This window comes from Eurytemora carolleeae, unplaced genomic scaffold, assembly GCF_000591075.1.
Source record: "Eurytemora carolleeae unplaced genomic scaffold, Eaff_2.0 scaffold158, whole genome shotgun sequence".
Classification (NCBI taxonomy): domain Eukaryota; kingdom Metazoa; phylum Arthropoda; class Copepoda; order Calanoida; family Temoridae; genus Eurytemora; species Eurytemora carolleeae.
Genome location: NW_019396117.1, coordinates 267,799 through 293,936, shown reverse-complemented (window position 1 = coordinate 293,936; position 26,138 = coordinate 267,799). Strand labels below are relative to the sequence as shown.

The window sequence follows — 26,138 nt, the reverse complement described above, 5'->3', positions numbered from 1 at the left end:
TTTAAGCGCTTGTTTTGTAAACTAATTTATAATTACGTTTTAGAGAACATGACTTTGGTTTTAGGATATTAATATTAAATACAATAAATATGCACACAAAATAACATAAATGAATATTATTTGTTGAACCCTAGCTCTGAATCACTGGTCCCTGGACTACAATATGGACCCGGAGTAGGAGGTTTACTCCACACACCACTCCCACGCTTAGGTTTCAGATTGAGTTGACTCCGGGGTAAGGAACGGGAGTAGACCTCAGTATCCTGTCTAGTACCGGAGCCATCTCTAGACTTACTCGGACTACGGGACACAGTCCCTAATTAATAATTGGACTTTATTTGGTTCATTCGTAATGGGTTTTTAAAAGTTCCAAAAAAAGTTTTAAAAATTTCTAAATTCTTAACTATAAACAATAAACATTTACCGTTCTTACACTATGCAAAATTTTTACAATTCAAAATATAACTAAGGTCTACGATATTTGATTGCAAAGATATAGGGATTAGAAAATCAGAGTTTGTGACAAGAACTGAGTTCCTTTTCTAATCCTGATGATGTAAACCTTCAATATTTTAAACCTAGGCTATTAGATCTAGTAAAATCATAGCAGCAGGAATATCAAGGGTCTACATGAGGGGAAAATAAATAAGGATTATAGAGAGAACTATTGAGATTGCGGAGAATAATGAGTTTTTCTAAAATAAATATTTTTAATACTTTGCACTAAAATACTAATTTAGAATTTGAAGTTTTTTTTTACCTGAAAACTTTCTAAAGGTTTGTGTAGGACTTGTGAGATCTCGACTGGACCGAACCGGAGAAATATTTGCAGATTTAGGTCGAGTTTTCCGTCCCATACTGGAGAATCCGTCCGACTGACGACTGTTTCGTCGGTTTATCAGAGATGCTGCAGGACTTTTACCCTTCACCTTTACAAACAGAAGATTAGAGGCGTAACATTAAAATCTTCCGGGAGTTTATTTTTAAAGGGACTTTAAGCGTAATGCAAAGATGGCAATACCCGATTTACAACGGTACCCTTAAAAAGTTTTGTCAAATCAAATATAAATTAGATATCCATGCTATTTTTTGCGGATTCTCTGCAAATGTGACTTGGAAAAATTCACAGAAAAAACACTTTTCGAGATAAATTACCAACACTTGACTGCAAAGCTCTGTCATCCAATCTTTAATAAAAATATAAATTCCTTAAAATTAGAATTTTCATTTGCAATATGCGCAATAATGGTGTAAAAGTACATCTGTTATATGCTGGCTCACTTATAAATATAAAATTAAAAAACTTTATTAATGAAGTGGCTTACACAAAACTATGGAAAAGGAAGACGACTATACATACTTAAGTACGATCTTTAATAGTCCAACCCTGAAAAAAGCCTTATTTTAATGGTTTAAGTGTACAATGTATATAAACATGGACTCATTTCACTTGATTTTTAATTTTAATCTATTGTTACAACTATTTTGTTGATAACAGCATTCAATTCTCATAATTTTGCTTAAATGTCGTCTTCCTATTCAACAATTTTATCCCACTGTACTTATGATCAATCACCTGTTTAGCTGGATCTCTTGTAATACTTTGTGATCTACTTCCGGGCTGGGATCCTGATAAACAGAAAGGAATTGATTACTAGACAACAAAATCTAGTTTTCTTATCCCTACATCTTTTCAGCCTCATGCCATCATACCCCTTCCACATTTCAAACTATGAATTCTGCTGGATCAAATAGACAAAGTTTGAAATATCAAAGATTTACACCATCAGGCTGCAAAAGTATAAAGAAAATTATACTGCGAGGCGAGTAAACAATTCCTTAATGAGGGATTAAGCTTATTACTTGGTCTTAATACAGAACCCGGCCTTTAAAACTTGATCGGGAAATATAAGCTGTTTACCTGGCCTGGAGCTAGGTCTTGACGCTGGTCGGGAGACAGAGGCAGAATATCCAAGAACCGTTCCTGGTCCTTCAATTGGAGATCTAGAAACAAAATTATATTTTACAAAAGACTTTTTTGCAAAATTGTTTGCATTTACTCTAGGTACCTGGCAGAACTGGGAGTTACTATAACTGAACCCAGAGCCCAGGAAGGTGGGAGCTCTACCGTTTGTCGGGGTAACAGCAATATACCTTCAAATAAACAAAAGTGAACAATATAACTCTAAATTTAATCATTTTTATCAATGTTTAAAATGAAACCTGGAACAGAATCGTTCCCCTCAATGTTATGAAAGTCCTCTATGATCTGCTGCTCTTTTGCCAACGCCAAGTCTGCAAACTCCTTAAAAAATTGCGATTTAAAGAAAATGTTCTCTTGAATGACGAAGTTCAATTATTAGAAATCATTGGTAGGACTTATCGACCTTGTAACTTCTCCAGTTGTGACTTAATCTAGCAGAATTTAGAGTTCTAAATATCAAGGGTCTACGACATAGTTTAGCAAAGAGAAAATCAGTATTTGTGGCAAGCGTTCAGCCCCTTTGTTAGGATTATGAGGAGTTTATTCATCGTTTCTTTTTATAACCTAGGCTTACAAGGCGCTTCGCGCCCATCCCTTATTTCAATTGTGATCATTTTCTCTGTGTATACTGTGTAAAACAAAATAATAAAAATTCGTGGATTTTATCAAACAAATTTAGTGGATTTTTAAAATTTAATGAAAATCGAATTTTTTGGAGGCTAATTTTTGAAATTTTGATCATCTATAAACCTTCCCTGGGGTCATGTGAGGTCCCACACAAATTTTTGCCTGATTGGTTCAGCCGTTTTGACGTTTATCGGATACAAACGGACAGACAAACAGACAAGCAAAGTATTTATATAGATAGATAAATAATATCTCTTATGAAAAGGAAGTTTCTGAGAAAAATTGCAAGATTTTAGAATTAAATAGTTTAATCATAGATAAATCTATGAGTTTAATGGAAGAAAAATACAAGACTGTGGGACTATGTAATAGAAAGACGAGTGTTAGACTCAAGTTATAATCTAGAATAGTTTAAATATCACGAATTAACAACAACAACACAGGCTAAATAAGCCGACTTTCAAAATTATTTGCCTTAGAACAGCATAAAACACTTAAGATTGCTTAAATGTCGTCATTCTATTCCATAGTTTTATGAAGATTTTCATTGCAGTGCAATATTCATTAAATAAGTACCTCAGGCCTAAATTACGTAGCCAATGAAAAACAAATAATCATCTGTATAAAAGAAAAAAATGTTTGAGACATAGGCTAAAGGCGGCAAGACCTGTAAAATTCTGGATACTAAACATGGCATTCTTAACTGGTTTAATCTTATAGATAAAGGGTTGGTTGGGTTTCAACTTTTATCAACATGATTTATTCCAACCTGCTCTAACTGCTCTCTCTCCTTGTTGATGATCCTTCTCTGTTGGTCTATCTCTGCTTTCTCTTTCTCTAGTCCTGACAAGGTTAGATTCCGTAGCTCTACTAGCTCCTGGAGCACTCCACCTTGTTTATCCTTACTCGTCTCACAACTCTGAGATACAAACTCAAATAAAAAACTTGTAAGAAACAAAATAGACTTTATTTTATTACGTGATTACACTCATCATGGGTCTAAGAGGCAAGTCATTTGGTGAAGTTTAGAAAAATAGGTCTTTACTCTTTACAAATTGACAGAGGTACATTTCAGATTTTTGGTATCACCACAATTCATTACATATATTCATCAATTTTAAAGAGATAGAGACCAAATTTAATGAATAGCAAGACATGTTAAACTGCGTTGACGTATAGATAAACCACTTCTTTAGTAAGCCAGGTAAAGCTTAAGGCAAGTGGTTCAACTTAGTCTACGTTGATCAACTATGGCTCACAAAGAGCTTTGATAAAAAAAATCGAATTAATCCAATCTTGGTATTTATTGAGTCTGTAGGTCCGAGGTCGTTATATTAGATTTAATATTGAGTCTGTATGTCTGAGGTCGTTATTAAATTCAATATTGATTCTGTAGGTCAGAGGTCGTTATTAAATTCAATATTGAGTCTCTAGGTCCGAGGTCGTTATTAGATTCAATATTGAGTCTGTAGGTCCGAGGTCGTTATATAAGATTCAATATTGAGTCTATAGGTCAGAGGTCGTTATTAGATTCAATATTGAGTCTGTATAGGTCCGAGGTCGATATTAGATTCAATATTGAGTCGTTGGTCCGAGGTCGTTATTAGATTCAATATTGAGTCTGTAGGTCCGAGGTCGTTAATAAATTCAATATAGAGTCTTTAGGTGAGGTTGCTATCAGAATATTGAGTCAGTAGGTCCGAGGTCGTTATATTAGATTTAATATTGAGTCTGTAGGTTCTAGGTCGTTATTAAAGTCAATAAAGAGTCTGTAGGTGAGGTCGCTATTAGAATATTGAGTCTGTAGGTCCGAGGTCGTTATATTAGATACAATATTGAGTCTGTAAGTCCGAGGTCGTTATTAGATTTAATATTGAGTCTGTAGGTCCGAGGTCGTTATATAAGATTCAATATTGAGTCTGTAGGTCCGAGGTCGTTATTAGATTCAGCGAAGTCATTCTCCTACAGTTAAACCCTAAATGAGCCATACATGGAAAAAGTTTATCAAATGTCGTCTTGATAATTTTTCAATGGGTTTTATACTATTTTACGTAAATCTCAGTATTTGCGAAAATAAATAAATAGCCATGAATATGCGGGAACAGTTAAAAAACTAAATATCTGCAACTTTCCATTATCAGAAAGTGAAGAATATGCATTTGATGAATTCTTTCGATGTATGGCTTATTTAGGGTTTAACTGTAATGAAGGAAGTTAAAATGAGCTTTCATGATATTCTCAGGATAGCTATATGGTAAACCTATTTTATCATATATTACAAACTTTAAAAAATTTATGTTTGAGTTTTGCTCCTGTATAATCTGCTCATAGAGAACAAGTTTCTCCTCGTAGAGGTTTAATTTCTCCTCCATGATTTGAACTTGCACTCCAACCTTTCCTCCACGCAGGGACTCGTGAAGAAGTTCACAAAACAATCTAAAAATATTTTTTTGAAGGAACTGTAATTGTAATTTCAAGTGACCCTCCATGCAAAGATGGCAATGCCGGATTCATAACGGAACTCTCAAAATCTATAGCTGCTTAAGTATGAATAATATATCAATGTTGGTAATTTTGAAAACTGATTATTTCAATCTTGGGATTTAATCAAGCATTATAAAAGTAAGAAAACTTGAAGGTTAAAACAAACCCAAAAAATATGCCTTTTGGTACAAATAGGCATCAAGATGTTTTTAACTTAAAGAAGCTTCACAATATGAAATCATATTTAAAAACTGCTTGTTCTTTAAGTTTTCTTTTATTATAAACCAGATTTTTTTTTAAATTGTGACCTCTCACCTAACTCTTTCTACTAGTAGTTCGCAGTTAACTTCAAGAGGTAGATGGATTGGTTCAAAATCTACACAAAACTCTCTCAGCAGTCCTTGGAGAGTTTCAAGGATGGAGGATAAGGCTTTAACCAATACTGAACAATATCTTATTATAAAAAATATAAAGTTAAAAAACAGGCGAACAGGTCCTCAAAGGGTTCACGTTTTGAAGAAGTAAGAAAGATGCATTTGCTTTTTACCAAGAGTCTCAATATATAAAAACATTTATAATTATTTTCTGTTTAAAGGAATTGAGGTTTTGCCGCAAACTCTGATGTTCAAATCCCTTTATCTTTGCAGCCTAATGCCGTAGATTCTGTTAAATAAAATAATCTAAGATTAAACTATCAAAGGTTTACACCACCACCACCACCAAAGTTTGAGTTTGGTACAAAGACTCATATCCTTAACAACAATTTATAAGAAAAAGGCATGAGACATAAAGTTTACATATTTAATATTTATTTTAAAAAAAGAAAAAACTAGTTTCCACATTATATTTTATATTGTTTACAAAGTTGTAAAATTATGAATAGAAGAATCGATTTAAACTCATTTAATTATTTAAATCGGTCAAACCTCCCGGCTCAATAGAAAAATCAATTTATTTCAGACGTTTCTATCTCTAAAATGAATTCAAAATTAGATTACCTGAATTGTAATTTGAATTCAATTCTTCTTTTTTGGCGAGATCGTCTGTTACAGAATTTTATTAAAATGTCATAATGAATATTCCAAAAAATTTGCTCTTGAAAACTTTTAATCAATTTCATTTTCAATTCAAATCAAATTCATTTAAGTGTTAATAAAATTCCTATAATTTTTGTGAATAATTCTTCCTCTTTCCTCCCTGCCTGTTCAGTAGCCCACCTGCCTCTAGCCCCGCCTTTTCCTGGTAGCCCGCCCACCAGCTCCATACCCCACCCTACACCCTTCCCTTCACCCTTCTCTACCAGAATCTAAAATTTAATATTTCTTTTCAGGGATTTTTCCTAAATTATAATTTTCCGATATTTCCCACCTAGGAAATTTTACATTAAAACTTACTTGATCCACTATAGGACGAGACTTCACAGCAAAACATTTCATTTGGCATGTACTGTCCCATTTGGCATGTACTGTCCCATTTGGCATGTACTGTCCCATTTTGCCGTTTGTAATCTATAACACAGCGTGCTTGAAGGACCTCTAGGAGATAATAAAAATCCCATGTAACTTTTTTGAGATTTTGTAAGAGCCCGTCAAATGAAATTTTACGATATGTCAGCACATTTTCCTAGGATGAATTTTCCCGCAATTAGCATATTGGCAAAGTAATGTTTTATTGACATTTTTTAAAATGGACCTATCTGCATAAATAAGTTTTTAGACTAGTTATTCTATGAGAACTGTTGGATGCCAAAAATCTAGCTTTTTTTAATTAATATCATAGGATTTAAGGGCGATTTGCGCCCATCTTCTACTTATATTGTGAACATTTTCTTTTTGTATACAATTGTAAAACAATGAAAAAAAAGGTTCGCGAATTTTCTAAAAAAAATTATTTTTTTAATTTAATAAAAATCCAATTTTGTTATTTTTTTAATTTTGATCATCCATACCCTTCCCTGGGGTCATGTGAAATCCCATACAAAATTTGCGCCCGATCGGTTCAGCCGTTTTTTGGTTTTTGGATACAAACAAACAAACAGACAAGCAAAGTATATATATATATAGTAGATGCTTAATTATTTGTAGAATCAATTATCATAATAATAATAAAAACATGTTAAACCATATTTTAGAAGGGTAATGAGATGTGTTAATATGTTTATTCATTAAATATGATACGTCCAGAGTCGTCGTCTTCGTCCATCTTTTTAAAGACGGAATATTTCATAGATCAGACATTTCCCTGATCGGACATTTCTTAGATTCCACATTTCCCTAATCGGACATTTCTTAGATTAGACATTTCCCTGATCTGATATTTCTTAGATTAGACATTTCCTTGATCGGACATTTCTTAGATTAGACATTTCCCTCATCGGACATTTCTTAGAAAAGACATGACACGAATGTGAATTCTCTTGTTCTGATCTTCTTATTTCATGATTATATTTATATTCTTACCTTGAGCAACCGTTCCTTTAGTATAAAATTATCTTGTTCGGATTTTCTTACTTTATGATTATATTCAGATTCTTACCTTGAGCAACCGTTCCTTTAGTTTAGAATTCTCTTGTTCTGATCTTCTTATTTCATGATTATATTTAGATTCTCGTTGGAGGAGTACAGACATTAATCTTCGAACTTCTTCCTTAGCACCTGGATATTTTGCCTTAAAGGGACTGTTTGCATAATTAAGAGTAATTCTCCATTAAAGAGGGGCTTGTTTGATATACATTAGTACCCTTTAAACCGTTTTCTCAATCAATTTTCAACATAAAAAACATGGATATCTCATTCATTCTGGATCAGACAAAACTTTAAAGTGTAACGTTGCCACTCTAAAAATTCAGGGTACATTTAACATTATTTGAAATATCAACTACAGTCTCTTTATAGTCTGTAACTGTAGTTTGCACTGCTCCGTGTATATTGTACAGGGTTTCCCAAAAAACATGGGAATTCAGTGACGAATTTGATATTGTCTTTGTGTTAAATTAGCATTGTAATACCTAATTTAAAAAGCCATAATATTATTATGTCTGCTAAAGTTTATTTTATGAAAAGGGTAAAAGACTGTAAAGGTGTGTTAATAATGTCTCCGCAAGATGAACAGTAAAAACGGACAAGTTTACTTTGTTTGTATACTTTAATTTTCTTTTTTTACTAAGTACAACCGTATGCAGTCAAAACATAAACAAACAAAATGTGAACATAGCAGACGAAACTCTAAACAGATTACAGCTTTCTCTGTAGGTATCACTATACTAAATCAAAGAATTATTTAAAAAGACGATATCGAATTCGTCACTGAATTCCCATGTTTATTGGGACACCCTGTATAGTATACATTGTATATTATAAATATACATTGTATACCTTTAAGTTTCTGATTTCCAGATTCTAATTGTTCAGAAGCTTGTCTCTCTTTCTCACAGCTGTCGGCCAACGTTCTTTCCCTGTAAAGTGTAAATTCAATTCAATTTTTAATCTATCTTTATAAAATTAGTAGTGTCATATTAATTTTAAGAATTAATGTAATGAAAATTTTTAAGACTATAAAAAGATTTGCGTTTAAATATTGTTTCAACATTAAAACAATTCAATATGATGGAACTAATTAAAAGAAATGTAGAAGGCGACAATGATTCCACTTTTTGCCGGTAATTACTGTATTCAAATTACAGGAACTGAACACTAGCCACTAATTCTAACTTTACAATCCCTATATCTTTTCAATCCTGATGTCGTAGACTTTTGATAGTTCAGCCTTTATAATTCTTTTAGATAGAATAAACTTAGTTTGAAATATTAAAGGTTTACACCATCAGGTTGCAAACATATAGTTAAAAAATTAAAGTTTATGGATATTGTTCAGTTCCTTTACATTATATATATTATATGATACAACCTTTGAATTAAGGTTTCTCGCTGTTTCGCAGAATTCGCCTTTAGACGATCTCTGAAAATGAATTCTTTGAGATATTTGAAATAAAGGGATCGTGTGCCCATTTTAAAAAGTTTAAAATCAAAGATATATGTTTTGTAAGGGAGGGGGAGGGAAGGTAAAAGGAGATTGATATTCTTCTTTAGTAACTGACGATGATTAAAAAACGTAAAATGAGCGTTTGGGTCTTTTTTCCACAGTAAAGGAATTGACGTGAAACAATTGGCAAACATTTTACGACGTTTTAAAAACTGAATTAATCCTTATACAGGGTGAACCACAAAGAATGCGACTTTAATGATGACCTGAAACTCTTTTACTCTGAAAATCTTATGGTTGAATTTTGTCCTGATTTAAACCATATTCTTTTATAACTTACAGGTTTACTAAATAAACTGGAAAATAATAAAGAAGCGCAAATGAATGTGAAAATAACTGTTATTCTTTCTTGTTTAAAAAAACATTGATCATTTTTTAAATCATGTTTATATGTGAATTTAAAGATATGTCTCGAACCGCTGAGTACAGTCCACTGTAAAGGTTTTTCCAAAAATAAAAAAAATTGTTTGATTTAAGGCTAAAAAACTAGTTTTTTTATATACTCTGACAAATATTTTTCTCAAAATTGGTTTTTTTGTCGTTTTTAAGCCTGGACCTGTCACTTGCTGTTCTACGAGCCAAGGTTTCCATTTCAGAAACTGTTCTCAGTGAGCCGCGATACAGTTGGACCAACTTAAATAAAAAATTACGTTAAAACGTTGTTTCATTCTTCTCCAAATTCTGTTGTAAAGCTTAAATAGTTTTACAAGTAAAAAAACTTGAAATGGATTTTTGTACAAATGTAGTTTTTCATGTTCATTGTAGTATTAAAAATCATATTTTGAATGATAATCTTATTCCTATTCAGGGAGGGGGGGAGGTATTGGGACTAAGATCCCCCCCTGGACCAGTGAAATCTATTGATTTAGGGGGTTTTCATGCCCCAACGGGTGCTGAGTCCCCCCCCCTGGAAAGACACAAATTTAAGCCCCCCCTCCCTGGACAAATTCCTGAATACTCCCCTGTTCCCAGTCTAGAGTTTTCTGGGACCTAATAAACATGAAGAATGATTACATGAATGGTTCACTGTAACTTAAAATATGTATCTTGCTTTGCCCAATCGTTAATAACCGTGTGTGTGAATATATTTAAGACAGAAAAAAAACCATTATAACTTTTAGCCGAATATATTTCAAGAGTCCAGGTTGTCATGAAAGCCTCATTGTTTGTGGGACACCCTGTACCTTCCAGCTTGAATTGACAAGCGTGATCACGTCTAAGCTTGCTTGTTCGTCTTCACTATCATTCTGAATAAATAGGTAAATTAAAAATAACTGTATTTGTATGTATTTTGGGCCTGGATCAGTAACATTTATGGTTTCTAGGCCCGGGGTATTCAGGCCCCAACACCGGCCCCTGAGAGCAGATTTGGAGTAAGTACAATTGTTGCAGGTTTTTTTTTTAACTGGCTTAAAGCTAACCTTTAATAATATTCTATTTCCCCTGCTAGTACAGCTGCTTTCTTGTACATATTTACCTTTGTACATGGTGAGGGTAATCCAAGGGTTTCCATTTCCCCTGCTAAGTACAGTACAGCCGTTTGCCAATTCTCACGTGTACAGAAGTCACTAAAAAAAGTGTTTCAAGTAAAATTTTCCAGACAAAAAATCTTTGATTATTAATATCAAAACTTTCTAAAAAACAACAATATTCAAACAAAATATAATTTTTGTAACATAATTCATTTTTGTATTTCAGTATTTAGTCTTATAGATTCATTGAGATTCAGGATAGATAAGAGCCAATTCAGATAACGTAAACGATCCCTTTAAAGATGAAAGAAACTGATTACTTTTAATTTTCTAATCCTTGAACCTTTGCAACCTCAATCTTAGTATTTTTGCAACCTTAATCCTAGTATTTTTGCAACCTCAATACTAGTATTTTTGCAATCTCAATCCTAGTATCTTTTCAACCTCAATCCTAGTATCTTTGCAACCTCAAACCTAGTATTTTTGCAACCTCAAACCTAGTATTTTTGCAACCTTAATCCTAGTATCTTTGCAACCTTAATGTTGCAATTTTAGATATTTCAAACTATAAGTTCTAGCAAAATTAAAAGTCTAAAATATTAGAGGTCTAGACAAGATTAGATTTCAAAGATATGAGGATTAGCGAATTAGAGTTTTTCTAACCTTGGTTCAGTGTTAGCGTTGAAAACATCCTGAGAGCAACCCAGGAACTGCGCTCCGTGGGTCATCTTATACAGGACAGTTTGACAGAGCTAGTGGGTTGGGTTCACTTCCAGGATAGTAGAGTAGGATGGTTAAGTTATATCATTTATTCTCTTTGAACAATCAGACAGGTTGCAGAGGAGAAATTCTTTGATTGATACAATTGTGTTGTTATTAATGTTGATTCAAGTTTACAATGTACACTACATCAGCATCGGCTTCACTTATCGTACTGCACAGATTCTGGCACCGTTTCGTCACATCAATTGTACCTTCCTGTACTAACTGTACCGATCTCTGGCACCTTCCCGTCACTTCAATTGTACCTTACTGTACTAACTGTACCGATCTCTGGCACCGTCCCGTCACATCAATTGTACCTTACTGTACTAACTGTACCGGTCTCTGGTACCGTCCCGTCACTTCAATTGTACCTTACTGTACTAACTGTACCGGTCTCTGGCACCGTCCCGTCACATCAATTGTACCTTACTGTACTAACTGTACCGGTCTCTGGTACCGTCCCGTCACTTCAATTATACCTTACTGATTTAAGTTCGTTCATAGTTAGCCTCGATTAGTGCAGTTTTAATGCGAGATTTATTTCAGATTTTTTTAGTTTTTGGAACTAAAGAAAGTTTTTTTTCTATTATATTTAAAATTGTAAACGTCACAAGGATTTTCTAACAAATACAGATCTTCTTGTCAATCTGATTATTTTTAAAGACCTCGATTCCATCTTTTTGACATTTTTTTTATCTGAAAAAAAATATTTTTAATGGTTTTCAAAATAATATTAAAATGCATTCATTTTAATAACAAGGCTTAAAATTGTAACTAACCCAAGAAAGGCCTGTAGAAATATGTAATTTTTTTTAACGAAAAAATGTGAAACAGCTCGACGAAAAGTATGATTATAAAACATTTTACTCAGCTATAAAATTTCAAAAATTTTTAAGAATAAATTTTTTAAATTTCTACGAATTATTTTAATTAGATTATTCACTTTTAAATTAAAAAGACTACTTAGAAAGGACAGGGACCAATTTAAGAACACTTTAAAAAAAAAGTTTAAATTAACAAAAAAAAAACTTTTTCTTATAATTCCAGTTCATGTTGATATCAAGTTGTATCATCTTCCCAGTAAAATAGTAACAATCTCTGTTTTTCCCATCTCTTTATCTTTGCAACCTTATGTCGTAGACCTTTGATATTTCAAACTATGAATTCTTTTAGATCAAATAGTCTATGTTTGAAATATCAAAGGTTTACACCTTTAGGTGGCAAAGATATAGAGATTAGAAATTTGAATTTGTGGCAAAAACTCAGTTCCTTTGAAGAAATTAAAAAAGTTAAATTAATTGAAAGGAATTGACTCTTTGCCACAAACTCTGATTTTCTAATCCCAATATCTTTGGAACCCTATTTCGTAAACCTTTGATATTTCAAACTTATATTTTTTGATCTAACAAAAGTCATAGTTTGAAATTTCGAAGGTTTACGACGTTGGAATCCAAAGATATAGGGATAGAAAATCAGAGTTTGTTGCAAAGAGTCAATTCCTTTGAAAGATATATATCTTGATTTGTAAGAGTTAATATTTATGTATTGCCATATTTTAATATAATATAGCAATATGAGAAAAAAAACCGTAAAATGTCAAGATTGCGTTTGAAATAAAAATAAACTAACATCATTATCTTAAAAGATTTTTTTCTAAATCAAAAATACAGGATTATAATTTTCAATCAATATTATGCCACCAACATATTTAAACAATCTATTTTTGATGTAAAACCTACCTACAATCAACTCAACGTTAAAGTCACAGTTGTTAAAATTACAGCTGACTCTCCATAAAAAAGGGTATGTCCGATTTTTAACGGTACCATTTAAACCTTTGTTCGATGAGGAAGATATCATCGTTTTTCTCGCTTATTTAACAATGGGCAATTGCAGAGAATCCACAATTAAAAGTAATCAATTTTCAGAGTGAATAAGGCAAGTTGATATCTCATGTACTCTGGATCAGACAAAGCTTTTGAAGGTAAAATCTCGATTATACCTCTCGTTGCCACACACTCTGATTTTCTGCCCCATTATCTTTGCAACCTGAAGAAAATATGAGTTTGTGGCAAGAACTCTGTTTCTTAGTGAAAAGGCTGTTTTAAGAAAATATTACAACAATGAAAAAAATAGATATTTAAAAATACACATGTATATCAATCTATTTACATCTAGCCTACAAAACATATTCACTCTTGTCTTTTATTTGGTAAATTCTTGTATCTATGAACAATATATATACATTTTAAAAATATATAAAACACAGATTTAGAATAACTAAAAGTTAGTAAAAAAACACATAGTTACTTTTAAGTAACAAAAATTAGTAAAAAGTCACACCCAGTTAGTAAGTACGTAGTAAAACACTTTTAATTAAGGAAGCAGTAGAAGTAAATGCAAGGAGTTAGATAAATTAGATAGGATTTTCTCCTAGAGTGCAGTAAAACAACGTTACACAGTGAGACCAATAAAACTATGGAAGAGGGAGAATTGACTATCGGACTCAAAGGAATTGAGTCTTTGTAACAAATTCAGATTTTCCTATCCCTATATCTGTGCAACCTTGTGGCATTAACCTTTTATATTTCAAACTTAAATTATTTTATCTAACAGAATTCATAGTTTTAAATATGTAAGGTCTACGACATTGGTTTGCAAAGATTAGAAAATCAGAGTTTGCGGCAAATACTTAATTCCTTTGGATTTCAAAGAGTCTAAAGAACACTAAACACAGTAATTGTGCACACAGACCAATTTCACTTAACAATGTCGGTTTTTAATCATATTTGATTTATCACAATTGGAATTACACTAAAATTCTTAAATATCATTTTACTATTTCATAGTGTTATGAGTCTTACTGTAGAACACAAACATTGACAAAATATTAAGAAGAAGTAACACACAATTAGTAAAAAAGTGTTAAATAAGCAAAAATTTTAAATGCAAATAAAGAGAAATTATGTAAATGGGTCCACTGTACGGTTGCTGTATATTGTACATTGCATAGCTTGCAGTGGCTTCAACCTTTACAGTTGATGATTCCTAAACAGTGGACTCTTTTTCAAACACTTAAGTACAGAAATGCAAACTTATAAAGAGGCTTTAAGTGTAATTCCAAGTGACCCTCCATGCAAAGACGACAACGCCCAAAATCACAACGATAGCCTTAAAAAAGATATCAATTCTACTAAAAGAAAAAAATTATATTTTTTATTAGAATTTATTTATAAACGACAATGTCTTCACATTTAAGATCAGATAAAGGTTTTTAAGGGTACCGTTGTTAATGAGGCTTTGCCTTCTCTGAATGGAGGGTACCTTGAGGGTACCTTGAACTTAAATCCCCTTTAAACAAAAAGTGCTTTTTGATCATATTTTACCTTTTGAAAGAAATACATAAACCAAAAAAATATCTTTTTTCACAGCCATTGGTCAAGCTTAAATATGGCACAAAAATTTTACTTGTAAAAAAATAAAAATAAATTTAGAGTTCGTCTTTGGAACATTTTTCAGGAGGTTGGCAGTTGTTGGATGAGGTTGAATGGTTGGATGAGGTTGGGAGCTCAATGATACTGGTTCCCTCTGTATCCGAGATATATCCAGGTTCTCCAGTATAGTGGGTTGGATACACTAGGAGGGGTTCAACACTCAGACCCTGTATCCAGGTATCCATTCAATTCTACTTTCTAATTATTGCTGATATCATTGCTACTAATATCATTTTTATTAGTAACATCATTATTATTATTATCATATTCTTAATTTTGATATTAATATCCAATTTAAAAGAACTGAGTTTTTGCCACAAACTCTGATTTTCTAATCCCAATATCTTTGCAGGCCAATGTCGTAGACCTTAGATATTTCAAACTATATGAATTCTGTTAGATCAAATAATCTAAGATAATCCATTTAATCCAAAGGAATTGAGTTTATGCATTCTTTTAGATCAAATAATAATAGCTTGAAATATCAAAGGTTTACGCCATCAGGTTGCAAAGATGTAGGGATTAGAAAATCAGAATTTGTGACAAAAATTCAGTTCCTTTGTAATTGTTGTTGATATTATTGTAGTAGTTAAAGTATAATACTGATATGTATTTTAATAGTTCTCAAATACTTCATTCAAAAAGACATTTAAATATAAAAAAACATTTGGACATATTACAAAAAAAGATAATGAAAACAGAGAAATTTATCAGGCTTAGAAAGTTTCATTTTTATTAGTATAATCAGTATAATCATTATCATTATTATCATTATCAGTATCATTATTATCATTATTATCATTATCATTATCATTATTATCATTACGTATATGTGTTTTTTCACATTTGGACCCTCTTCCAAATATATTCAATTTTTATTTATTATCAGATTTTATGGCTATAATAGGATCCGAATTTTGTAATCCTTAAATAATTGCAACCTGGGACCGAATTTAATGAATTTGAGGGGTCGATGAACTGGTTACCGCCGGTTCAAATTTGAATCAATGCTTAAAATCTTTTCTGATTCTTTAAATTTGAATCGGTGTGGTGTTTCAAATTTGAACCGGCAATTGGTGGTTCAGTGATGCAGCTTAAATTAATTAAATTTGGTCCTCGATGGCGTAGACTTTTTGATATTTAAACTTTGATTATTAAATTTAACAAAACTCGGAGTTTTGATAATTTAAGGTCTATTACATCAGGGTGTAAATATACAAGGATTGAAAAATTAGAGGACGGGTAGAGTTAACACACCAAAATAGAAACAAAAATACAAAAATCTTTTATTTTAAATCTGAATGAATTCCTGCCTTGAGATCTCTATTGGTAAAATAAGATTTCCAGGTTGAGTTCGGATGCCTGGGGGAGACAAACAAGCTGATTAATTTTTAATTTTTTCATCAGACTTTTAAAGGGGTTGTTCACATTTTTCATCAGACTTTTAAAGGGGTTGTTCACATTTTTCATCAGACTTTAATTTGAATACCTTTTATTTTATCACATATATAAGAACAGACTTGGTTTCAACATTTATTTTTATTTTTAAGAACATTTCTGTTGTCCTTTAATCCAATTATTTGGTCGAATAATTATTTTTTTGTAAAATCAATTTTTTATCTTCATCTTTGCTGAAATAATTCAGTATACGACAAGAAAATTGGAAATACCATTCTTCAAGAAAAATTCCAATTTCTTCAAAAATTTCATAAACATTTATAAGAGTGAGAAAATAAGAAAGAGCTGAGGTTTGAACTATTATCATGAGATGACGCCAAGCTAAAACTCCTTCATAGCTTATAACTATCAGACGGAAACTTGAAATTTCAAGGGCATAGTGCTTAACAAGCTGGTGTTATATGTTTAACATGTATATTCTCACTGGCGGCAAACATATTTTGTACCTTTAAAATAAAGGGTGTTTATATCTTAACAAAATCTAAAATAGATCTAAAAAGAGGGATTTCCTAAATAAAACTTTGATTTAACCCTTTTTAGAAAACCTGAACAATCCCTTAAAAAACAATCTCAACTTTAAAATCCACAAAAAAACTGTTATAAAATCCACGATTGTAAATAAATGAGTTTGTTGCTTCCCTATCATACATGATCGGTAGATACTCATCTACCGGGACCATTTTGTCTAGAGGGTTCCCTTGGACCAACCTCCTGGCCCCTTCCTTGGTGAGGAGGTAGGCCAGGGTCCAGTAGGTGTAGTCCACCTGCACCAGCTGATCAGAGCCAGACAACCAGGGCTCCTACACAGTTTTCAATTTTTAGATATTTTAACAATATTCTTAATGTAAAAAAAAACAAATTAAAATTTGATATTTTTATTTGGCTCTCTTTCATCACGATCCCATGCTCTATGAGGACAGTTCTAACGGTATATCGCACATCATGTCTGGGTCATTTTTTTCAAATTTAAAAGTGTTTCAGAAGGGATGAGTAGGGTTATAACTATAAATATTCTAAAATATTAAGAAGTTTAAGTTTAGGTTGAGAACCTTAATTAAAATGTGTTGTGTAGTGTGTCATTGATGAAATGCATTGTTTTTGGCCGTCTAGTGTTTTTTTTAGCCGTCTTAGGGTATTTTTGGCCGTCGTAGAGTATTTTTGGCATGGAAAGATGAAAATCTAAATTTGTAATGCTCAATTCCTATATTTTTAATCCATTTGACATTTTCCCTATTTTATATAAATCTAACGGTTAAAGTTTATATTTTAATTTCACCTTAGCATTTTTAGACCGTTTTCGACCAAGGAATGTTAGATCCCATTCATTTCTTCTAAACAAAATATATAGTGGTAGGCGATTATATCAATACATTGAAGCCGACTTTCGATTTTAATGTAGATTTATATCAAGCTGCTAAACAGCAGGGTAACACATATAAATAGAATTCAAGAGAAGCTGTCAATTCAAAAGCTTTTCCTATTTACTTGTAAACTTGTAATTCGAAAACAACGTGTTAACAATCAAAACTTTAATTAAAAATTCTTCTTCATTGTATTGTTATAATCGCCTACCACTGTACCAAAAATTGTATTTCTCCAAAAGATTTGCAGTTTACATGACAGCTGAATTCTTGTCCCATTCTCTTATTATTGCAAAGATAATGAATAGTACGCTACAGGTACAGAAATAGCATGATTTAATGAATTAGAGAGAAGGGAGGAATATTATTTCAGAGATAGTTTCGTTAAATCTTACCTTTCTTTGAGCTCCTTCAGAAGTTTTTGCAGTTTAGAGATAAAGTATGGTTCGAACCTAATATCATCTTCTAGGATTAGAACCATATCATGATTCTTCTCTAGGATATCCTAGAAATAGTTCAAGCCTGATGAAATCTTCTAGGATTAGAACCATACCATGATTCTTCTCTAGGATATCATAGAAATAGTTCGAACCTTATGTAACATTCTAGAATTAGAACCATATCATGATTCTTCTCTAGGATATCCTAGAAATAGTTTGAGCCTGATGTAATAGATAATGTCATAAGTTAACAATTGAACACTGTGCTGCAATTTTAAAAGGCAAATCAGGTTTTGATCTTGGTTTGATCAAAGTTTAGTCCTTGAACCAGTTTAAAACCGGTTTAAAACCAGCTTAAAACTGGTTTGAAACCAGTTTAAAACCGGTTTAAAACCTGAATCTGGCTTTTAGACTCTAGGCTCCGACCTGCCAAAGATTATAATGAGACATGAAGCATCCTATCTCTCCCATCTTTAAAGGTCGTCCATGGTATGGTTCTGAGAATCCAGGAAGCATCTTTATCCCGTGCTTTGCTAGATACTCCGGACCTATATTCGCCCCATCCATTGCAGGAAACAATCTAAAAATTTAGCAAGGAATTGATTCTTTGCCACAATCTCTGATTTTATAAGCCATATATTCTTGCAGTCTGATGTCGAAGACCTTTGATATTTTAAACTAAGAATCCTGTTTCATCAAATAATCGAAGTTTGAAACATCAAAGGTTTAAACCATTAGGTTGGATATTTATTGTGATTTGAAAATTTAAGTTTGTGACAAAGACTCAATTACTTTAGATAGAAATTAAGTCTTTGCCACAAACTCTGTTTTTTTGAGCCGAATGTTGTAAACCTTAGATACTTTAAACTCCAAATTCTGTAGATCAAATAATCTAAGTTTGAAATATCAAAGGTTTATATCATCAGGTTGTAAAGATATAGAGATTGAAAATTTGAGTTTGTGGCAGAGACTCAGTTCCTTAGAGCATTACATTATCAATTTGAAATGCTAATTAAAAAAAAAATGCTATTACCTATAATCAATTCCAAGGAGCCTAAAATTATACTCCATACGTTCTTTTCTGTCTTTTCTTCGTTCTAAACATTAGTAGTGAATGAGATATTTTTCTTTTTCTTTTTTAAAAAAGACTTATGGGAGTTTAAACGCTAAAAAAGGGGATGGGCTGGATTAAAATCTGATTTGTGTCTGTAATGAGTAAATATAAAAATGTTCACAGTGAGTCCCGGATTTGAAGTTTCAACGAAATTGAATTTTTGCCACAAACAAAAGTTTCTAATCACTCAATCTTTACAACCTGATTGTGTAAACCTTTGATATTTCAAATTTACACTACTTGATAATACCAGAATTTATATTTCGAAATATCCAAAGTCTACGAAATCAGATGAAAAGATATGTAAAGGAATTAGAAAATCAATTCCATTAAAACTTGAATCATTCAATTATTATTGAATTAATTATGACTAGAAAGAAATCCAGGTATTCTTGTCAAAATTAGAATGAAATTTCGTCAAAATTAATATTACTGCATTTTAAAGGGTTTGTAATACTTAAGGGTTGAAAGATCATTATCATTCTATTTAGTCTCTACTCTTTACCCTTTTCAGTTTACGACTTTATGTTAACATTCCCTTTACCTAACCTAGATTTATCATGTATATTTCATCTAGGCCTAGTTTACTAGGCTCCGGGGCAGACGGAAGAAACCTATGAAAGATTGAATCAGGTATCAGAGGCGGATTCTTTACTGTGACCTCTACCAGGGTATTCTGCAGAGTTATTAGGTCATCGGAGAGTTTCTGGTCGTCGTCCAGAGGTAGCATGATGATACCGAACTCTTTCTGGTTGCACACGTGCATGGGGATACCGTTCAAGGAACAGGAGAGAGCAAACACGATAATATCGTCGTGCGGTCCTAAAACATGATATCATTGTCGTGCGGTCCTAAAACATGATTATTGTCGTGCGATCCTAAAACATGATATTATCGTCGTGCGGTCCTAAAACATGATATTATCGTCGTGCGGTCCTAAAACATAATATTATCGTCGTGCGGTCCTAAAACATGATAATATCGTCGTGCGGTCCTATAAAACATGATAATATCGTCGTGTGGTCCTAAAACATGATAATATCGTCGTGCGGTCCTAAAACATGATATTATCGTCGTGCGGTCCTAAAACATGATAATATCGTCGTGCGGTCCTAAAACATGATATTATCGTCGTGCGGTCCTAAAACATGAAAATATCGTCGTGCGGTCCTAAAACATGATAATATCGTCGTGCGGTCCTAAAACACGATAATATCGTCGTGCAGTCCTAAAACATGATAATATCATCGTGCGGTCCTAAAACATGATAATATCGTCGTGTGGTCCCAAAACAATGTTTTTTTGTCAACTGAAAGGATTGTTAACGAAATTTGAAGTGCATTCAAAAAGTTTCATCAAATAAAGTAATTGAAGTTTGAACAGGGCATCGATATTTTCAATTGTTTTTCTTTTAAAAACTGATAATTTTTCCCGTTTGAAATTGTAAAAAGTCACTAGCGGGCTTCTGCCCTGAAGAAGTGACATTCTCCGTTTAACTTAGATAAAAATTTCAAGGTTACCGTTGTGAAAAGTTGATAATACTTCTTAATTGAATTGGAATACTTAAAATTACTTGTTCACTTTGATTTTAACATTTATGTGAAGATTTGAAAAAAAAAATCAATTAAAATAAGTTGTTTTCGTCGCAAAGGTCTTGTTTAAAACATCTTAAAAGGAAAATAAGTACCTGGATAATCTTTTATATCCTCCGGAGTATAGGAGATAAGGTCGGCCTCCTCCTGTCTCAAGCTGACCAGCACGCTGGAGTGCACCATGGGAACCTCGAAGCATCCAACCTCCTTCCGGTCCAATATCGTACTAGAAAAATATTTCAAGATGAACATTCAACTTAAGGGATTGTTTTACGAAATATCTTAGTTACCCTTTAGGAGAGTGTTGAACTAGGACTTATAGTTCATTTCTATCTTTTAGTTCAACTGACACCGCATCTCTACACATTGCACATTTATCTCATAAGATAAAGGGGGGGGGGGGGTATTTGTTTAACTGTCTCGTTCTGACGCATCTGAGTCTGTATATACAAAAAAAAATTGGGCTTGCTCAGTACAGCCGCTTTGACGTTTATTGGATATGTGCAGACAGACAAACAGATTAACAAGGCAAATGTAAAGTTTTAGTAATATTTCTATACCTGTACAGAGGGACACGTTCGTAATAATAGGATTCCGACATGCCTCCCCAAAAGTTACTGTAACGCCCTGCGAACAAAAGTTACTGTAACGCCCTGTGAAAAAAAGTTACTGTAACGACCTGTGAACAAAAATTACTGTAACGCCCTGTGAACAAAAGTTACTGTAACGCCCTGTGAACAAAAGTTACTGTAACGCCCTGTGAACAAAAGTTACTGTAACGCCCTGTGCATAAAAGAAATAATTTCAAACCTCAAAAAGTAAAAAGTTTGCAATCTGATGGTGTAAACTTTGATATTTCAGACTATGACTATTTGATCAAACAGAATGCATACTTTGAAATATCAAAGGTCTACACTCTACACTATCGCTACATTGAAGATTGTAAAAGATAAAAGGATTAAAAAGCCACGAATTTGAGGAAGGTAATTAAATTCTTTTTTAAACAATTGCACTGGCACAGAAAGGTTTAAAAATCAAGATTATTGTAACACCTTGTCCCTTTTAGCTTTCTGGATCCGGATTCACAAAAATATGGGGATCCAAGGGGCAAAATATCAACCAAAAACTTTTTTATTCTCAAAACCCAAATCTGAACTATTGAAAAAAGAGAGATTGTAAAAATTTCCTGTTTTCTGAATGGTTCATCGAGTTCTAGCATAAATGTAAGGGAAAAAATAAGACAAAAATTTGAAAATTCTGCTTTGTTAAAAAAATTCAGTAAAAGAATTGAGTCTTTGTCACAAACTCTGATTTTCTAATCCCTAGTATCTTACCAACCCAGTGTTGTTGACATAGAGAATAGAATATATAGAGAGGAATTTACTAGAAAATATTCTGTTTTTAGGATAGTCCAGATTGTACAACTAGGGAACATACTGTATTAATGTACTCTATACTGCATATAATTTGTGATCATTTACATGATTTGTACACTTTGAACTCCCTTTCAGGCTGAAAGGGACTGAAAATATTCATACCGAGAGATTCTTTTAATTCCTCTCTATATATTCTATTCTCTATGGTTGTTGACCTTAGATATTTCAAACTTTTAATTCTGTTAAATAGAAAAATCTAAGTTTGAAATATCAATGCTTTACACCATCAGGTTCCGAAGAGAAAGAGATAAGAAAATTTGATTTTGTGACAAAAACTCAATTCCTTTTAAAGAAATGACCTGGATTAATTTTTTTCTAGTGCGGAACCGCATCAAAATTAAATGGATCCTAAGCACTGTAACATACTATGTGTAATCCGTTCGTTAAAGAGACTTAAGGGTCTTGAGTTCTTTAAAATACATATTTCAGTTTAAACTTTACGAAACTAAACATTACCTATGGATGGCAGCATAGGTGCCACAACTGTCAGATTCTGATTGACCAGAAAAGACAAAACTGATAAATCTGTCAGAAAAACATCAGAGTCCAAAGACCAGAAAAAATCAGCCAAAGAAAATCTAATCAAAAATTCTTTTATATTCATACATTCACAACGTTTCTGATTCACATCAGTACCCTCAGGTCTTTGTCTGATCAAGGATGAATTATATATCCTCCTTTGTTTTAAGTCGAAAATTGATTTTTTTTTCAATGGTGGCTTCTGCTGATGCTGCAGAAACAATGAAGGATAAATAAACAGAATTAAACACTTTTTAGATGAAGGATTATTCGAACATTGATTTTACAAAAATAAATTCAGAGTTAAATTACCTGTCTAAGCCAGGTTAAACTAAAGTAAACTGCATGGAAGATTGAAATTTTTATTTTCAATTATTACTCCTCATAGTATTGAGAAAAACAAGGGGCTGTTCTATTAACTAAGGATAACCTATACCTTGCTACCTAAGGGACTGTATCATAATAATAATAGATAATAAAAATAATACAAATCTTAAAGAATATTTTCCAAATTCTTACTTTGATGATATTATGATATTCCTTCTTCTCAATGATACTCTCCAACCACATATTAAGGAGTTCCAAGCTTCTATCCTCGTTGTTCTGGGTTCTAGATGATGGACGATATTATTAATATTAAAGCTGAGCTGGAAGCTTTACAACTGTGGATATAGAGATCAATACTTAATTTACTCTTGTTGTTAATCTAAGGATTATTTTGATCTTTAGTTTGTATCCAGGAAAGCGTCTAAAATTCAACCAATCAGAGTGGCGTATGCAGAATCCTGAACAGCCAATTAGAAGCTGGGAAATTTGAAATGTTGCATGAAAAAAGAGAGGATTAATTAAAAATAAACATGTCCACAGATTCAGATAATGCGATTTCAGAACTAAGAGTATCCCATTTTAAAGTTTTTAGCTCGGGATTAATAAATCAAGATATCCTTACAACTCCACAGAAACATTGAATAGAGTTGAAAATAGTGCTGAACTATTTGTCTTATTCTAGTAGATCCGCCATAAAATTAGGGTTTAATTAAATGTAACTTCATCGAAAATCTGAAATGTTTTTTTTTAAATTAAAACTTTCTTTTCGAAAATCTACAACAAAAAAGTTTTGAACTTCTGACATGAAATCAGATGTTCTTTCTTTTTTTCTGAACACGCACTTTTTAAGGATCTACAATTCAACATAAAATTTCTTGTACATTGGCTCAAAGAAAACTAAGTTAACAAACAAAACCTGATGTGCAGTACGATTCTGTTTTTAGGATAGTCCAGATTGTACAACTGAGTCAGGAAATATGGCAGAGTGTGTTCTTTATTCCGTACTGAAAATTATAAAAATTATAAAAAATATAAAAATATAAGAAAAGGAAAAATTAAGGATTAAATAATATCTTCAAAATTTAAAACATACAAAAAAATTTTTTTCTCCTCTAAATGTTTATCTTACATATCTGAGAAATCCAATTTCCATTTATAAATCGGGACATGTCAAATCTCAGGCAACTCATGCTACACTGTGTACTCAGATTCATTTCAAGAACAGGGCCGACTTTTAAGGAGCAAGAGCAAGCTGTACAGTACTATAAAAGGCAAAACGGGACGGTACATAGCAACTCACCCCGAACTTACCAGAGTGAGAAGCATTCGGTATCTTTATTTGAAATAAAACGTGTTTTGGTCTATAATTCAACAATCTTAAAACTTACAGATTTGTTTATTTTATAATTTTTCATTCCAAACGTATATGCCGACAACCAAGTATTTAAGAAAAAAGGTTAAAAATTAAGTTTAAGGGGTTAAATTGTGATCAAAAGTCACAGCTTTCTGAAATATTTAAAGCCACGTGAACTGAATCATCCCCTACCTGCAGTGAAATTTATGTGACTTTAAATATATTAAAATCTCTAAAAACGAAGATATGTAAGAAATATATTTTAGAAAGGAATTGAGTCTCTGTCACAACTAAAATTGTCTCATTCCTGTATCTTTTTAATCTTCTAGTGTAAACCTTTAATATTTCAAACTAATATTATTGAATCTAACAGATTTCATAGTTTGAAATAACTAAGGTCTATGACATTGGGTTGCACAAATATAGAGATTAAAAAATGAGAGTTTGTGGCAAAGATTCAATTCCTTTGCTTACGATCAAATATTGTAAACAAAGGTCTTAATTTCTTAGGCATGTTGAAAGGTCGGGTTGGTGATATCATATTTACTAATTTACTATTTATTAACTAGGACCTGGAGAACCAAAAGAACTAGTTTATTACCTAGGACGGAGATGAATACAGTTGGTGGTTTCAGGGTTCCAGTGCAGGATAGAATCTGGAGAACCAGGAGAACAGGGAGAACCAGGACCATCATAAATCAGAGATAGGACTTGTTTTGGTTTCTTTAGATCATTTTATTTCTCTATTTATTTTAAATTTTCGAGTTCTTTTTCTGCATTTTGAAAAAAATTTAATTATCTAAGATTTTAGTTAATATTAAAGGGTCTCCTGATTCACATCGGTACCCTTTATTTGAGTAACAATTAAGAAGATGTCGTCGTTTTCTGTATTTTCTGTATTTTCTGCATTTTCTGTATTTTCTGTATTTTGTGTAATTTCTGTATTTTCTGTATTTCTGTATTTTCTGTATTTTCTGTATTTTCTGTATTTTCTGTATTTTCTGTATTTTCTGTATTTTCTTTATTTTCTGTATTGAAAAGAGAAAAAATCTGTCAATTCTTGTGGCATAAGAGTTACTAAAGTAGTTATAAACGTTAAATGAATTATTTTAGAAATAATAACAAATATGTTTATTGACCAATTTCTTAGTCATGCTAACGTAGGTACAACCATAGTCACACTATGGTTAGGCTCTACCAGAGCAGTACGTGGATAGGTACGACCTATGTTTGTGCCTATGGTAGCAAGATTAAGAAATTGGCCATATATCTGTATTATGTGCGAAAAAGTTTTTGCCAGGGCTTTACTTTTTCTATTTTGTTTGAGATCAAAATAAAAGTATTTTTACAATGAATGTAGTGAGGAGTGTAACAGTGGAAAACTACTCAAAATTGAAAATATTATTTTCAAAACAATATAAATAAAAATAAATCTAAAAAATATAGAAATCATAGAGAAATGAAAAACATTAAGCTTGTCTCAAAATCCCTTCAGACGTACAAAATAAACCAAACCGGAATATATATGGGTATATAGTTCACTGTGCACAACACTATATACAAAATATATCTGTAATATATACTATGAACATCACTAACAATTATACTGGTGGAATCTCTATGTACATCCGAAGGAATTGTATGAGAAAAGCCTTAAAACTCTTCGTTTT

At 32.2% G+C, this 26,138-nt stretch overlaps 2 protein-coding genes across 3 annotated transcripts; both read right to left on the bottom strand.

Annotated features, from left to right (window-relative positions):
* Window positions 1-53: 53 nt before the first annotated feature.
* Window positions 54-12,082, bottom strand: LOC111695446 (afadin- and alpha-actinin-binding protein). Of its 2 annotated transcripts, XM_023464775.1 has the most exons (19): window positions 11,853-12,082; window positions 11,272-11,744; window positions 10,614-10,704; window positions 10,321-10,383; window positions 9,693-9,769; window positions 9,002-9,052; window positions 8,470-8,549; window positions 7,631-7,749; window positions 6,257-6,401; window positions 6,094-6,138; window positions 5,411-5,537; window positions 4,924-5,047; window positions 3,381-3,530; window positions 2,224-2,305; window positions 2,070-2,154; window positions 1,922-2,004; window positions 1,577-1,629; window positions 761-929; window positions 54-316 (listed from the first exon to the last, which is right to left on the bottom strand). In XM_023464775.1, exons 2-19 carry the CDS (start codon window positions 11,334-11,336, stop codon window positions 117-119), a joined length of 1,809 nt encoding a protein of 602 aa, XP_023320543.1. In that variant the 5' UTR covers window positions 11,337-11,744; window positions 11,853-12,082; the 3' UTR covers window positions 54-116. The 2 variants fall into 2 exon arrangements, with proteins under 2 accessions (XP_023320543.1, XP_023320542.1); XM_023464774.1 differs by having other exon boundaries at window positions 11,272-12,082.
* Window positions 12,083-14,583: 2,501 nt separating this feature from the next.
* Window positions 14,584-25,365, bottom strand: LOC111695456 (glycosyltransferase 25 family member). Its single transcript, XM_023464789.1, has 14 exons — window positions 25,070-25,365; window positions 24,031-24,118; window positions 23,307-23,397; window positions 22,725-22,887; window positions 21,393-21,459; window positions 20,928-21,058; window positions 19,790-20,062; window positions 19,160-19,223; window positions 18,553-18,706; window positions 18,082-18,191; window positions 17,602-17,656; window positions 16,965-17,125; window positions 16,181-16,229; window positions 14,584-15,034 (listed from the first exon to the last, which is right to left on the bottom strand). The coding sequence occupies exons 1-14, from the start codon at window positions 25,161-25,163 to the stop codon at window positions 14,864-14,866; spliced, it is 1,671 nt and encodes a 556-aa protein (XP_023320557.1). The 5' UTR covers window positions 25,164-25,365; the 3' UTR covers window positions 14,584-14,863.
* Window positions 25,366-26,138: the final 773 nt, after the last annotated feature.